This window comes from Grammomys surdaster, unplaced genomic scaffold (genome assembly GCF_004785775.1).
Source record: "Grammomys surdaster isolate TR1022 unplaced genomic scaffold, NIH_TR_1.0 125901, whole genome shotgun sequence".
NCBI lineage: Eukaryota > Metazoa > Chordata > Mammalia > Rodentia > Muridae > Grammomys > Grammomys surdaster.
Window position 1 is genome coordinate 681,765 of NW_021620725.1, and position 14,952 is coordinate 696,716.

The following is a 14,952-nucleotide window of genomic DNA, read 5'->3' on the forward strand; positions in this document are numbered from 1 at the left end:
TTAAAGATGAGGCTATGACTTTTAGCATTTGCTTCTTAGAAAGGCTTTTTCTTAAGGATCTGGAGCAGGGGCTGGTGAGATCCCCGAGCTCACAGGAGACACTAGAGCAATTTGAGGGGTAGGGTGGTTTCATGACTTTTTTGAAGGCTCTCTAGCACAGTGACGTGTGCCTAGCACTCAGTAGACACTAACCACATTAGTCAGAATTGCTGACAGTGGCCCGGGAATGCAAGCCATGGTGATGCCAGGGTCACGTGGTGCTACAGTGTGATAAAGAAATTAGTAGAGAGATGATTTTGACAGCTGTTCATTTAGAAGTGTGAATATTTTACTTACTAACTGTCCAAGGAAAAATATACCCCATCAATGCTAATTGAGGCCATAGCCTCAATAAACAAAGGTAATACATTAAAATACACAATGTAGCAAACATTATGCCAAGTGAGAGAAGCCAAGATGCAAGGACCAAATCTTGCCATGTTGGCTGGGAGCCTATCGGGTAACGGCTGAGACATCTCCACAGCCCTCCAAATCTTATAATGTAAGTATGTTGAAAGTTTTAATACATACAGATGCTCTCCTCCTCTGGGCAGTCTTCTGTTCTACTGCTCCAACCTATGTTGTCTCAGTTTACATCAATATTTGATAGTCTTTTTTCACACCGCTGCACATGCATATTTTATAACTTTCCTGTAAAGTTCACATTTTTCCATTGCACTGCTATCATCATAAAGTTTGCTGGTATTGCTTAGGTACCGAAACGATGTAGAAAATCAGTTTACTGATACAGAGAGCCTTGGGGCATAGTCAACAAGATCTGGATTGTGCTTTGTAGCTGAGATATCTCTGGCAAACCTTTAGACATTCCCAGGCCTCAGTTTCCCGATCTATGAACACAAGGCAGTTAGATTCAGAGGCCTTCAAGGTCTCTGCTGACGTGTGAGCTCTGTAGCCTCTGAAGCAGGAAAGAATACGTATTTTGACCAAGTATCTCATACACATTGGAGGTCACCAGTGAAGCTGTCTTCTCTTCTCCTGGTGACTGTTTTCTGGGGGCAGGATCCTTGTGCCTAGTTCTTCCTTGCTCCCTCTCCCTCTGAAAACAGCACGTCCACTTCAAACCTTCTCCACGTTGTTTGTCTCTGTTCTCATTCTTGCATTCCCTCCTTTCCTTTCCTCTCTCCTTTCTATCCCCCTTAAGCTCCAGAGATCTTCATACTCAACTGGTGAGCTATTTCAAGGATCTTTTTCCCCCTCTTGCTCCCCACAGAGCCCCACCATTCTGCCTATCCAGGAGGGAGCTGATAGCAGGCCTATTAATCATTATTTGGGCAGAATTAAATAGGGCTTGTGCTGATTTATTTTATGCCCATTTGACATGAGCTAGAATCATCAAAGAGGAGGGAGCCTCAACTGAGAAAATGCCTCCCTAAGAGCCTGCTTAAGGCATTTCCCTAATTAGTGACTGATGGGGTAGCGCCCAGCCCATGGTGGGTGGTGCCATCCCTAGGCTGGTAGTTCTGGGTTCTACAAGAAAGCAGGCTGACCAAGCCATGGCGAGCAAGGCAATAAGCAACTCCCCTCCCCTGCCTCTGCATCAGCTCCTGCCTCCAGGTTCCAGCCATGCTTGAGTTCCTTCGAAGATGAACAATGATATGGAAGTGTAAGCCAAATAAATCCTTTCCCCCCCAGCAACAGTAACCCTAACTAGGACAGGAATATAATACTTCTAAGCTTTTTAAACTCATTCCGTGGGATGAGATTACATAAGATGTTAGGCTGATACTTTATTTAAACCTTTGTGTACGTGTAATAATTATTACATGGGAATTGGATTTGATGATAGATTACTGGAAAATGGGTTGGTTATGCTCCTTAGATATAATAGCTTACACTGAAAAACCAAAAGCAGATCTTAGAACATTTGCTGTAGTCTTGGCACTATAACCGTCTGAAAGCTGTAGTTTTACAAGTTATTCTTGGGATTAAGTAGCTTGTCAGTGGCAATGGGACCTGAGCAGCCCATACTCTTCTTAGGACCTGAACTCAGGTAAAGCTGGATTCTCAGCACAGAAAAGAATTTCGGGACAAGTGAGAGTAAACCAGGTTTGTTAAGTAGATAAGAGAGACGGGTACAAGTGCATGCTTGATTTAAGCACAAGGTGGGGAGGCGGGAGCAAAAATAGAGACAGGGAGACAGAGCTACCTTTAAGGAAAAAGAACACATCTAAGACATGGGTGCAGGGCTTCTCAAGAGAGCCATGAGTCATTTTCTTTACAGTGAATATATGTATTTTAAGAGTTACGATGTTTAAAGGGTATATAGTTCATCACAAGGCTTAACGATATAGTTTCAAAGTTAAGTAAAGTTTTAGAAATCAAATAAGAATATATGAACGGGCTTACTTATTTTACTTAAAATTTTTCTTTTGTAAAAGAAACTATAATGTGACTTCATGTGGTGCATTGCTCAGAGAGGACTGCCGGCACAGTTAGGCCCCAGGGCATAAACATCCTAGGTAAGCACAGAGGCTTGCCCAGAGGCTTGGTTGTTTGAACATCCTTATTGCAACAACATCTTTAGCTTTTTAGGCAGGTGTTTCCTTTTGTTTCATTTTGAACAGGGTTGTGTAGCTCTGAGTACCCTGGAACTCCCTTTGTAGACCAGACCATCCCTGAACTTGCAGAGATCCCCCTGCCTCTGCCTCCAGGTGCTAGAATTGAAGGTGCACACCACCACACCTGCCTCGTTGCCAGTAGTCTCTATTTTGTCATTTGTGTTGAAGTTTCTTGACTCTGAGCTAGAAGGAAATGGAAGCCAGATCTCAGAGTAAAGGGGCCTATTTCCCTTCCCACATACCCTTGTTTTCCTGTCTTTCTGTCCTGCCTCAGCCTGACTGATGACCATTATATTTAGCCATGAGGAGCTTCCACCCCCTAGAGGGCCTTGTTATCTCTATTGAGATGAAGTCAGAAGCAAGAGGACATAAAACTGCCTTCTGGTACCTAGTGGCACCCAACTAAACATCTTCCCAAACCTTTGAAGCTCTGTGGTTTTACAGTGTGACCTTCAGCCACATATATTGGATCAGCTGGGGTTATTTGTATTTCATTATGTTTTTAGTAGTTTCTGAAATGTATGGATTTGCATATGAACATGTTTTATTTCAAGAATAAAGTTAGCTGGTGTCTTTAAGAGGGTAGCTTAATAATCTATTCTTTGTTGAGATGCGTTAGGCTAGTGAACCTCTCTGAGAGGAACATGAAGGGCTGTCTTCGTGGAGATGATCTTATGCTTCTGTAATGCTCTGTTTCCTACAGAAGCCCAGGAAGAAGCAGTGTGGATGACTCTGGGGAAAGAGATGAGAAGTTCTCCAAGGCCATCAGTTTTACACAGGAGTCAATAAGCAGAGCTTCAGAAACAGAGTCATTGGATGGGAACTCACCGAAAAGAGTCAGTATCTGCTGTTCCTCAAAACCTACACCCAGTGCCAATTCCTGTTAATCATAAGATCAGACCAAGTCAGAGATGCAATGTATTCAACGTTTTTAAAAGCTTGGAATGTCTGGCTGCTACTTTATTTCAGGAAGAGAATTTAAGTCTCTAAGTAGCAGAGGTCACATAGGGTTAGTATATACTGTTCTTCAAAGATGACTAAGGCACAGAGCTGCCAGCAGGTTCTTGAGCAACATATATTAAAACACCAAGTACTGTTTAAAATATAACAAGGCATAGGAACTTGTAGTTAGCGGAATTGCCCCAAGAGTGAGGAATACGTGTGATGGAGAAAATGTATTTTGAATGGGAAGAGATGAGCTGTTTGCATAGGTTTGGTCACAGGGAATACTTTTTTTTTTTGTAGATACTTTTTAAATAACCCATTAAATATGACAGTCCAACTGGGATTTTTAGTTAGCTGGTGAGCTTCCTTTTTTTTTCTCAAGTATCATATGTGTACTAGCTTTAAAATGTACTGAATTTCAATCACTTGGCGTCGTGATTTTATTTTTTTTTAGACAGGGTATTGTCGTGTGTCTTGGACAGGCCTCAACCTGTGTCATAGTCATCTTCACTCTCCCAGTACAAGGGTTGTAGGCACTTACAAATACATCTGGATCATTGTTCCTGTTATCTGATACTCAGTGTGTCTCCCCTGCCAATGGCAGCCCCTTCAGAGGGGCTTCTGTCTTTTTAAACTGACCACTAATCTCTTGTGTTTCCTTTTTTTTTTTTTTTCCTGGTAGAGCAATGTGTCCCATGCACATTAGAGTCTTTTTTCCCCCACAGACACAGGGCTGTTTTTTCTGATGAACCATTTTCTTAGTGAAGAATAAGGTATTTGGAGGCTACCTTCTAAGAGCTAGGTGCTTTGACACAGCTTTTCCTGTGTCCATCAGACAGTTAGCCTGCTGGTCTTACCTCTAGTTCTATCCCTGAAAGAAGTTGTCCATCCCTAGTAGTGAATGGGATGGAAAAGAATGCAGTAGGTCAATGATATTCTTGTTGATGTACACAGAGGTTTTCAAACTCGTGGGTTTTTTTCTCCCAAGGAGTGTTTTAGTGAGAGTCTCAGGTCTTAGAGATTAGCAAATGTTGTTTATCTTTCACTTTGATTTTGTTTTTTAACTTTCATCAAATTTAAAAATAGCAAAAATCAGAAACAACTAAAATTAGTATTCCTTGTGAAACAACTAAAATTAATATTCCTTATGAAATACAGTAAACTATTTGGAGATAAAAACAATACAAATGCCTACAGTTGTTACTTTTTTCCCTTTCTTTTAAAATTATTAAAATTTATAGATTTATTTTATTATATGTGTTTATTTTATGTGCATTAATGTTTTGCCTGTATTTATATCTGTGTGAAGGTGTTGGTTTCCCTGGAACTGGAGTTATAGACAGTCTTAAGTCGTTGTGTGGGTGCTGGGAATTGAACCCAGGTCCTTTGGAAGAGCAATCAATGCATTTAACCACTGAACCATCTCTCCACCCCCATTCTTACTTTTTATATAGGGATTTACAGATATTTCTATAAATAAGAAATAAAATTTAGCAAGAAGATAACAGTGTGGAGCTTTGCTTGGCTCTTGAGAGGCTCTGAGTCCACTAAGCAAGCATATTGTTCTCTACTATGTAATTCCCAAATGTATCAACTCTTGATTGTAACTGCATTGTCTGCTTGAAGAATCAGTTCTCTGGATACAGTAGTCTAACTCTTTAATAAGTTGTGTCCTGGGTCCCAGTTACCACTCAGCTTCCTGACAGACCAGTGGTTAAAACCTATGTCCTCCCTGGAGCTGAGTATCCATTCAGTGCTAGGCAAGGATCTTCTAGAGCAGAAAAGTGAACGGCTGGATATATGTTTTGTATGCCCTTTTTATCTGTGTTCTCAGGGCAAAGAGGAATTTTTCTGTATAGTTAATACATATTTTATACTTACCTTACTGATTGTAGTTAGTTCTATTTGAATCATTACATATTTTATACTTACCTTACTGATTGTAGTTAGTTCTATTTGAATCATAACATAACAACAGATTTACATTTAATGCCCATCATTTACTATCTCTACCTACTATTATGTCTATTACTATAGAAATGACCTGTCCTCATTAATCATGCTCAGAAAGTATACTTAACGTATTTTGGTATATTTTAATTCTCTATCTCTTAGTCTCTTAATGGTAGGACCAGTCGGGCTTGTTGTGAAGTTAATCTCCTCTCCCCACTGCACCCTAAATGACTTCTATCTCTTTATGGTCCTTCCATTTCTACTTTAGTTTCTGGTTTTGAGAGAGGCGGGCTAAGGAACTAACTTTGGTTTGGCCTCTCAAAAGACCCTATGGTTCGATATCCTTGCCTTCTGTTTCCTTTCCTTTGTGCTCCACTCACATGCTGGTAGCTTCCTTTGAATCCCTTTTATGTGATGTTCTTCAGTTTGCCATTCACCACTGTGTGAGAACACTGCAGAAAGGCCTTCGTTACCTACTAACATACCAAGGGTAGCATTCAATCCTAACAGAATGCTGTTAATATTTTCCAAAAAGCAGCATTTCAACCCTGTTCTCTTCATGTTTAATATTAAAGTTCTTACTGTTAACACCTACGCTTCAAATTGGTTTAAAAAACAAACAAACAAACTTTTAAACCAAATTGTGTGTCTTTTAGGGATTCGGAAAAGAGGAGTCCCAGAATGAGAGACACACGAGAAAAAGTCCTTCCCTAGCTACAGAAAATAGACTAAGCAGAGCGCCCTCCAAGTCACTGGACTTGAATAAGAATGAATACCTTTCTCTGGACAAAAGCAGCACTTCAGATTCTGTGGACGAAGGTAAAGAATTTAAATCTTAACAAAATTCCAGGCATGTCTTCTAACATGTTTACCTTTGTGTTAGGAGTGTGTGTGTGTGTGTGTGTGTAATGTGTGTGTAGAGTAAGGATTCGATTGTGGCAGCCTTGCACTACAGAGAACCAGAAAAGGAATGGATGTGTGTAGAAAACAGGAGACCAGCTAATCAGTCTACACGTCTTTATTTCTCTCAGCCTGGAGTTTGAAGGTCTCTGTTAGAGTGACTTAGAATTCCAAGCTTCCAGGACTAGGGAGTTAGGGCATAGTGAATATCTCAGTGCAAGCACAAGGACCTACGTTCTACCCCTAGTACCCACATGACAAACCCAGCATTTGGTGGCCATGGTCACACAGGTCTGCCCTCCCAATATCAGCAAGGTAGGGACAGGCAGATCCTTGGTCCCATTGGCCTGGCAGCCTCTCATAATCAATACATTCCAGATCCCAATGAGAGGCAAGACCAGGTCTCAGAAAATAAAGGTGCCTGTCTCCTGAGGAACCACACTGAAGGTTGTCTGGACTTCACAGACACAGGCACACGTGTACACACACAAACAAATGTGCCTGAATGTGTTCTTACACACACATACATGCGCACGTGCACGCACACACACACACACACACACACACACAAACACACACTCACAGGGCTTCCATGCAGTGGACACAGAGCAGAAAAGCAAATCAGTGGAAAAGCAAATCTCTTACTAGAAAGCCTGAATGCCTCTCCTACAGGCCGAGGTAAGATATTCCCGTTGTTACTGCATTTAGTCTACCCCTTCTCTACCTATAGCAAAATAAGAAATTGAGGGTTTTGTTTGAACACATGTATGAGTTAGCTGTGCAGAGGTTTGGATTGAGGACAAGATCTTTTGATTCCAGTCTTCTTTCATTTAAACTACTTCCCAAGTTTTTTATTATTACTATTAATTACTATTACTATTAAAGATAGATTCTCACTGTGTACTATTGGGTGGCTGGCCTATAACTCACTTTTTAGTTCTTTTGAACTCCTAGATCTTCCTGTGTCTGCCACACTGCTGGGATTAAAGGCCTGAGTACTATGACCAGCGCTTCCCAACTTCTTTTCTCTCTTCTTTTTCCAAAGGGACATCTGCTAGGTGCAGTGATGCACACCTTTAATCCCAGCATTTGGGAAGCAGAGGCAGGCGGATCACTGTAAGTTTAAGGCTAGCCTGGTCTACATAATGAGTTCCAGATTAGCCAAGGTACATAGTGACATCCTGCCTCAACCAGGCAACCAACCAACGAACTAACCAACCAACCAATCAAGGCTCTGTTAACCTAATTTTATATATATAAATTATATTTATATTTATATTTATATTTATTTATATATATATACACACACATACACATCTATATATATGTATACAGTTTTATGAAAGCAAGTAGTCACATTCTTAGATAAATATTAATTTGAATTACTGTATGTGGCTTCCAAAAGGAAATACAAATGTCTAGAAAGCAACCCTGTTTAAAAGATTACCTGCCAGGCAGTGGTGACGCACGCCTTTAATTCCACCACTTGAGAGGCAGAGACAGGTGGATTTCTGAGTTCAAGGCCAGCCTGGTCTACAGAGTGAGTTCCAGGGTTCCAGGATAGCCAGGGCTGTACAGAGAAACCCTGTCTCGAAAAACAACAAAACAAAACAAAATAAAGATTACCTTATTGATATTACTTAAAGATTACTATTCCACTCTGTATGGGTGACATTATATGCTTTTGACTTTGGTTATCTTTTAGAATATTTTCGAGAAATATTTAGAGATAACTTTGAAGACAGAAGAAGCGTGATCACACCTCATGATCATTTCTGGATTCTTTTATTACAGTTGGTATATATTGAAATTTTTAAATTTAAATTAATTTTCAAATCACTTTAAATTTTGTATTAATTTATTCTCTCATATATTACATCCAACCACAGTTTCCCCTTCCTCCTCGCCCCTCCCCTCCAAAATCCACTTCTCCATGTCTCTTCAGAAAAGGGCAGGCCTTCTAAGGATATCAATTAAACATGGCATATCAAGTTGCAGTAAGACTAGGGACATACCTCATATCCAGGCTGGATGAGGCAACCCAGTAGAAGGACGAAGTTCTCAAGGGCAGGCAAAAGCGTCAGAAACAGCCCTCACTCTCTGTTTGGAGTCCCACAAAAACACCAAGCCACACAACTATAATCAAATCACTTTTAAAGGAACATTGAATACTTGAAATTTTTTTTACAAATAAAACTGCTAATAATATTGCATATGGCATTTAAATATTCTACATGGTATTTAAAATAATGTATGGGGCCAGTGAGGTGGTTCAGTGGGTAAAGGTGCTTGTCACCAAGCCAAATAACTTGAAAAAAAGAAAATTAAACAAATTATTTGGTTTAAGAAGACCAATAGATTTAGCTAAACTCTAATGATGATGAATACTCAGAGTCTTTACCAAAGAAAGTCCTTCTTTCAGTATCAAAGGTATCAGATGTGCTGCGCTCTGGCTGCTGTTTTTTATTGTATGCTTTATATTGCTGCACAGGCTCAACAGATAGTATCCTTCCTGATATCCCGACTGTAATAAAATAGGGAAGGACAAAAACGAAGCAAAGAGCAAGTCAGAGAGACCAGAATAGCACCCTTAACACTAAAGGTAGCCAAGTTAGAGGATAATCCACTTAAGTGTGCCAGAGGTAACAGGGCTGCTGACTGAGCAGAAAATGAGGATGACCCCATCAGTCAGGCCAGCCACCCTCTGAAGAGGAAGGAGGGAGATCAGCCATGGAGCAGCAGCAGCTGCTGCTGAGGGTACCTGAGCTTCATAAGACAGGACCGACAAGCCTGCCCAGTATGCCCCTTCGATGCTCACACATTATATTAGGCAGCATGAGCTGCCGTGACAGATACCACATGACTCAGATAAGAACAATGTCATTCCTTAAAGTTCTGTAGGGTAGAAGCCACAGATCAGACCCAGCCAAATTGCCCTCTGGTGAGGACACTCTTGCTGGCTGTGGATAGATACCTTCTTGCTCTTTCCTTAGTGTGTGCCCAGGAGGTTAGGGGAGGAGGAAGAGGGAAGCAGGGAATAGTTTAGAATATAATAATCAAGCCCAAACAAAACCAAAAACCCCCAACATTTAAGGGAAACTTCCTGGCAAGCCATACTTTTAACTTTCTCCAAGTGCTCATAACCCATGGTTATTATACAGTAGGTTTTATAAGAAGTCTTTCTTGATATTTTATTTATTTACATTTCAGATGTCATCCCCTTTCTCCATTTCCCTTCCCTAGAACCTCCCTATCCCATTCCCCCTCCTCCTTTTTGCTTTTATACCATTTTAATTACATGCAAGTATCAAGGTCATTTCTAGGTTGAGGAACTAGCAATATAATAGATGCAAATACTCAAGGAACAAGCAAGACAATAGACACAAATAGTCAAAGAACAAGCAAGGCAATAAACAAAATTCCGTGAACACTCCCATGATCAGTGTTTCGCCACCAAAATATCTGAGCCAACTTCCCTGTCCTAGCCCAAAGTCATTTTCATGTCTGAAGCCTACTTCCTTGTTATAGCCTAAAATTTAGATTCCTGTCTGAAATTACTTTGTTCTAGCCTAATGTCAGATTCCTGCCTGAAGCTCACTTGCTTGTCCTTGGCCAATATCCAATTAAAAAAAAAAAAAAAAAAAAGAGAAGTCTTTCTTGAAACTATGGACGCCTGCGTTGAAGTCAGTGCAGTAGGTCTGTTGGGGATGATGAGTGGCAAGGCCTTAATAGGGCTCCTGCTGGTACACGTTAGGATGAATGGGTATGAATTAGTCACGTGCTGCTGGACTGAACCCAAGACTCCAGGAAGATCTATTGTGGCACCCAGTGGCCAAATAGGCAAGTGACACCAAAAAGAAGAGTTATTTTCTCTTTGTTCAAACCTACTCTTAAAAGAATCGTCCTTAAAAAGTCATTTCATTGTTGAGTTCCTAGCAGAGTAACGTTAAACTCAAAAGCTTCACACACATCTAAGAATAATGGAAAAAAGTGTGTAGTTTCTACACCTGAGCTCTGGTCTCTTTGTGTTCCTTATTTGTGCCTCCTTAAAATCTGCCTGGTTTAGCAGTGAGCAGCTACATGGTTTTCCCCCTAGTGTTCTTAAAGCATTGGGTTTTTCTTATTAGATTATCATTAGATGATAACTTGGGTACTTCCACTATTTGCATAAGTGAATCTCAAATCTCAGGCCTGTCAGATCTTTTAAAGGGGTATAGTGATGAACCTATATTTTTCAATCTCAAGGTTGTAAAATGATGATGTCATTGGCAGGAAACGAACTATCGAGAAAATAGGGAAAGTCAGACGAAGTAGACCAACTCGGGAGATTTGGGCATCACTGTGGGAGGCTAGAGGGAACCACTGGGGGATCTCTTCAAGCCAAACACTGGTTAGGTCTTTTGTCCGTTGTCATTATTTGTTGAGACAGGATCTGACTGTGTAGCCCAGGCTGTCCAGAAAAGCTGGTCATATAGTTCCCGAGACCCTCCTGCCACTCCTCGAGTGCTAGATTTTATATGCATCACCACACTGGCTAAAATGAAACACTTGGATCTATTTCTTGAACAGAAAGAAAAATGAGAAAAACCTGCCTTATATATATGATTTACTCTAGAGCCATACATCTCCACAGAACTAGTAAAAACAAAGTATCGTGATAGTACCTCATGGAGAGCATCAGTGTACCCGCCCCCACCTCAGTCCGTACCTATGTAGGACATTTTATGCATCCTCAAAACGACAGGCAACATATGTTTTAAGTTTCATGTTGCTGTATTCCCCCTGTATTCATCTGTCTCATTCCAAATTATTTCTACTGGCCACCTTTAAACTGATGCTTCAAAAAATTGTTTGAAATTATGTGCGTTTGTGTGTGTATGCGCATGAGACTGCTGGTGCCCACAGAGGTAGGAAGTCCTTGGATCTCCTGGAGCTGGAGTTATAGAGGTTGTGAGCTGACTGTCCAGTGTGGGTGCTGGGATCCAAACTTGGGTCTTCTGGAAGAGCAACCCCTTCTCCAGACCCAAAGATGACGTGTTTTTGTTTTTGGTTTTTGGTTGTTTTTCTATATTGACGATAGCACTCTGCTCCTGAGTTGAGCAGTGTCTTTTCTGCATTTAAAAAATACCACCTGCCAGCTTCCTGTGCTGCAGCAGTATTATTGGTATTGTTGTTTGCAGAGAATTGAAATGTCAAGAATTTCATAAACGGGAAATCCAAAGCAGGAACAATTTATTTCATTTACCTATTTCCTTCAACAAATTCCCATGCAGAATATATTATTAATTTCTGATACTGATATAGCAAATTGTACTTTTATCAGTCATAATTCAGAATCTATCACCTAATGGGGCTCAGGCGAAACATGAAAATATTATAGTGAAGAGTGTATATACATGTAATCTTTCCATTTTCAATATGAATGAAAAGCTTACTGTTGAAAAGTTATAATCTCAGGGCTCCTTGAAAGAAGTGGCTGCTTCTAGGTGTAGAGAAAAATATCAACTAAGCTTGGCAGACATACTTTCCGTTGTTAAAAAATTTGCGCAGCAAAAGAAAATCAATAGAGTGACAAGACATCCTACAAAATGGGAGGAAGTCTGAGCCATATCAAACAGGGATTAATATCTGGAAAATATTTAAAAATTAAACAGCCAAAGAGCAAATAATTCAGTTTATAAATGGGCAAATGAGCCTAAAACCACTTTCCGAATAAAAAAGTACAAATGGCCAATAAATACACATGAAAATCTTCAACATTCTTAGCTCTCTGGGGAAACTAGATCCTTGGCCATGTAGCAAGTTTGAGGCCAACTATATGAAATTCTGTCTCAAAAAAACAGACAACTTCCCACCCCCAACTCAACCAACCAAAAATAATTACATTGAGATTCCATGTCATCCCAGTTAGTACTGCTATCATCAAGAAAACAAACAAACAAACACCCAACAGGTATTGGTGGGGGTGTGGGAGAGGAAGAAACTCTCAGGCACTGCTGTTTAGGGTGTGAGCTAGTCTTTTCTGAGACATATGCCCCTTACCCCGCTGAGGTAAAAGTCAGCTTCCTAGGGAGCCCTGCATGCTCAGTGTTGTCACTGAACCATTTACAGGAGCCAAGAGCTCCTCACCCTTACCCACATCCACTATTCTAGTTTATTCATGAAGAATGCAGGCCAGCCCAGACTGAAGGCCTCTATGTAAAATGACCTGAGCAGCTCTCTGGAATCCAGGGTTCAGAAACATAACAAAGAGAAGTAAATGGTGAGAAGGCACCAGGGATTAGAGCAAACTAAAGAGATTAGGTTGGATCCTTGTATAGAAAGAGTCTCCTGCAGAAATTCCACTGTATCTATACTTGTTTGCTTCCATTGTGAATATTTGGTTTTTTTTTTTTTTTTATCATGAACATATAATACTTCTGTGTCTGAGAAAGCTTTTCCCAAGCCTGGCAGGGAGGCTATCTTGCAGAATCTTAGCAAATTACCTAATTTCAGCAGTGATTTCTACACTGGAGGAGCCCTTTGAAATCTCAGTGAATCGTTCTGCCTGTAAATAGTGTTTTTTTACAAGAAGAGGGTAAATCAGTATCTGCATGGCGTTTGTAAATTCTTTACACACACATCAATAGTGAGATGGAAAGCAATCATGGTCGGTCGGGCAGAGTTCTGCTCTTCTGCTTTGTAGACCATTCTCTTTCATTTAAGCACACTGGTTCCCAAAGGTTAGTACCAGCAGAGGCTCTACATACATCACCCTTGGAGCTTGGTTTCCAAGGTTTGGAGCTTGTGCCATGGTTTTTTATTGTGTATTGGTGGAGAATAAACCTTGAGATAGTAACTAGCTACTATCCTTTGTCATTAAATCATTAAAAGTTTTGTGTTGGGTTGTTTTCGCTATTTCTGTTATATACCATGCTTCTGTTTCTGCCTTTTTTTCCTATCTTTTTCTTTTTTCCTTTTTAATAGTCTTTTCAGTTAAACTCTTTCTGGCCATGTAAAATGAAGGGTACTTTTTTATGTGCTGGAGTGAATTCAAGTTCCAGAGCAGTCACTCCTGACCCCAACATCTTGGGGATTCTTTCCATGCTGTACCTTCCTCCTCTGTAGAGGAAGATGATGATATCACTTCTTCCAAAGGACTGTGTATGGCTGAGATGTATCAGTGCTGGAAGGTGATTCGCACAGTGTCTGACACATAGGTGACTGTGAACATGGCCTGCTGTGCTGCTTCCGAGGGACGTTAGAGGTGAACAGACATTAGTTCATTGGCTGTGGTACTATTCAGCAGATGCTTAGCTATCAGGTTCCCAGAGGGAGCAAGTACTATTCCATTGGACATTACTCAGCTTTGGAGAACACTCTTCAGGAGGAATTGTTATTCCCACTTTAATGTAGGGTATTGAGAATATACCGAGTATAATGATCCCTATCTGGGTCAGCCAGCAGTAAACCAAGTGAGCTCATTCAGGCTAACATGTTATCACATGCAGCAAATAGAACCACCAGAGAAGACTTAATATTTCCTGAATGTATTCAATGGTATGACGTGAAATGGCTGTGGTAGATATTTCTTTTATCATATATGAAACATTCATTTGCGTGGTATCTTATAGAAGGAGCCTGATATTATTCCAGATAAGTATCTATATGTGCATAGGTTTTAACAATTGAAAATTGTGATCTTGTTTAGTCAAGTACTTAGATTTATGTTTAACATAAATATTTCCAATTTGTAGTTTTAGATTTCTGAAGTAGAATAGTCATATTTAAAAACTGTTTTGTGTCAAGATCAAAACAAAACAAATCCTTCCCCCCAAGCGTTGAAATTATCGTTCCTTAATTTCTTCTCTTCTGGTTTGTGTTTTGTTTTTCTAGAAAATATTCCTGAGAAGGATCTTCAAGGAAGACTGTATATCAACCGTGTCTTTCACATGAGTGCTGAGAGAATGTTTGAACTTCTCTTCACTAGCTCACACTTTATGCAGAGATTTGCTAATTCTAGAAATATAATAGGTTGGTCCTCTGTCCTTACCTAATAGCAAATTTGGGAGGATTTTCCTTGGAGGGTTGGAACTGATATTGGCTGGGGGGAAATTAGACACACTTTAATTTTAAGGCATTGGTTTTAAAACTGGTATTTAAATGTTTGGTTAAATTCACATGTGACCAATACAATTGTTTAATTAGGTAAATGTATACTTAAAATGTATAAGATTTATATCCTTAAAAAAAACTGTGGTCATTAATTAATGTACCTTTTCAGTCTAGTTGAACCCTATTAGAAAGGCCTCCGTCATATGACAACCAGATGTGGGTGGAGTGTCCACTGAGGTAACCATGTGGCCAAGTGGCCAGGTAGTATCTATTGCAGCTGTGTGAACTCCTGGATTCAGTCCTTACACTCTGAGGTTCACAGTCATCAGAAATGGGTGTGTGTGTACTCTGAAAGCCGCTCACTGGGCCTGTGGCAGCATCATCTATGATCTCAAACACCCATCAGTCATAGACTAACAAATTACTCGTTGCCACTAAAGAG

The 14,952-nt window shown here is 40.2% G+C and overlaps 1 protein-coding gene across 2 annotated transcripts in view; it reads left to right on the forward strand.

The window, feature by feature from the left end:
• Gramd1c (GRAM domain containing 1C) overlaps nucleotides 1-14,952 on the forward strand; it is a 74,333-nt gene that overhangs the window by 43,398 nt on the left and 15,983 nt on the right. For both annotated transcript variants that reach the window (XM_028752429.1, XM_028752430.1), the window contains 3 exons: nucleotides 3,322-3,454; nucleotides 6,173-6,335; nucleotides 14,292-14,429. In XM_028752429.1, coding sequence (XP_028608262.1) covers nucleotides 3,322-3,454; nucleotides 6,173-6,335; nucleotides 14,292-14,429 — 434 coding nt within the window. The remainder of the gene's footprint in view (nucleotides 1-3,321; nucleotides 3,455-6,172; nucleotides 6,336-14,291; nucleotides 14,430-14,952) is intronic.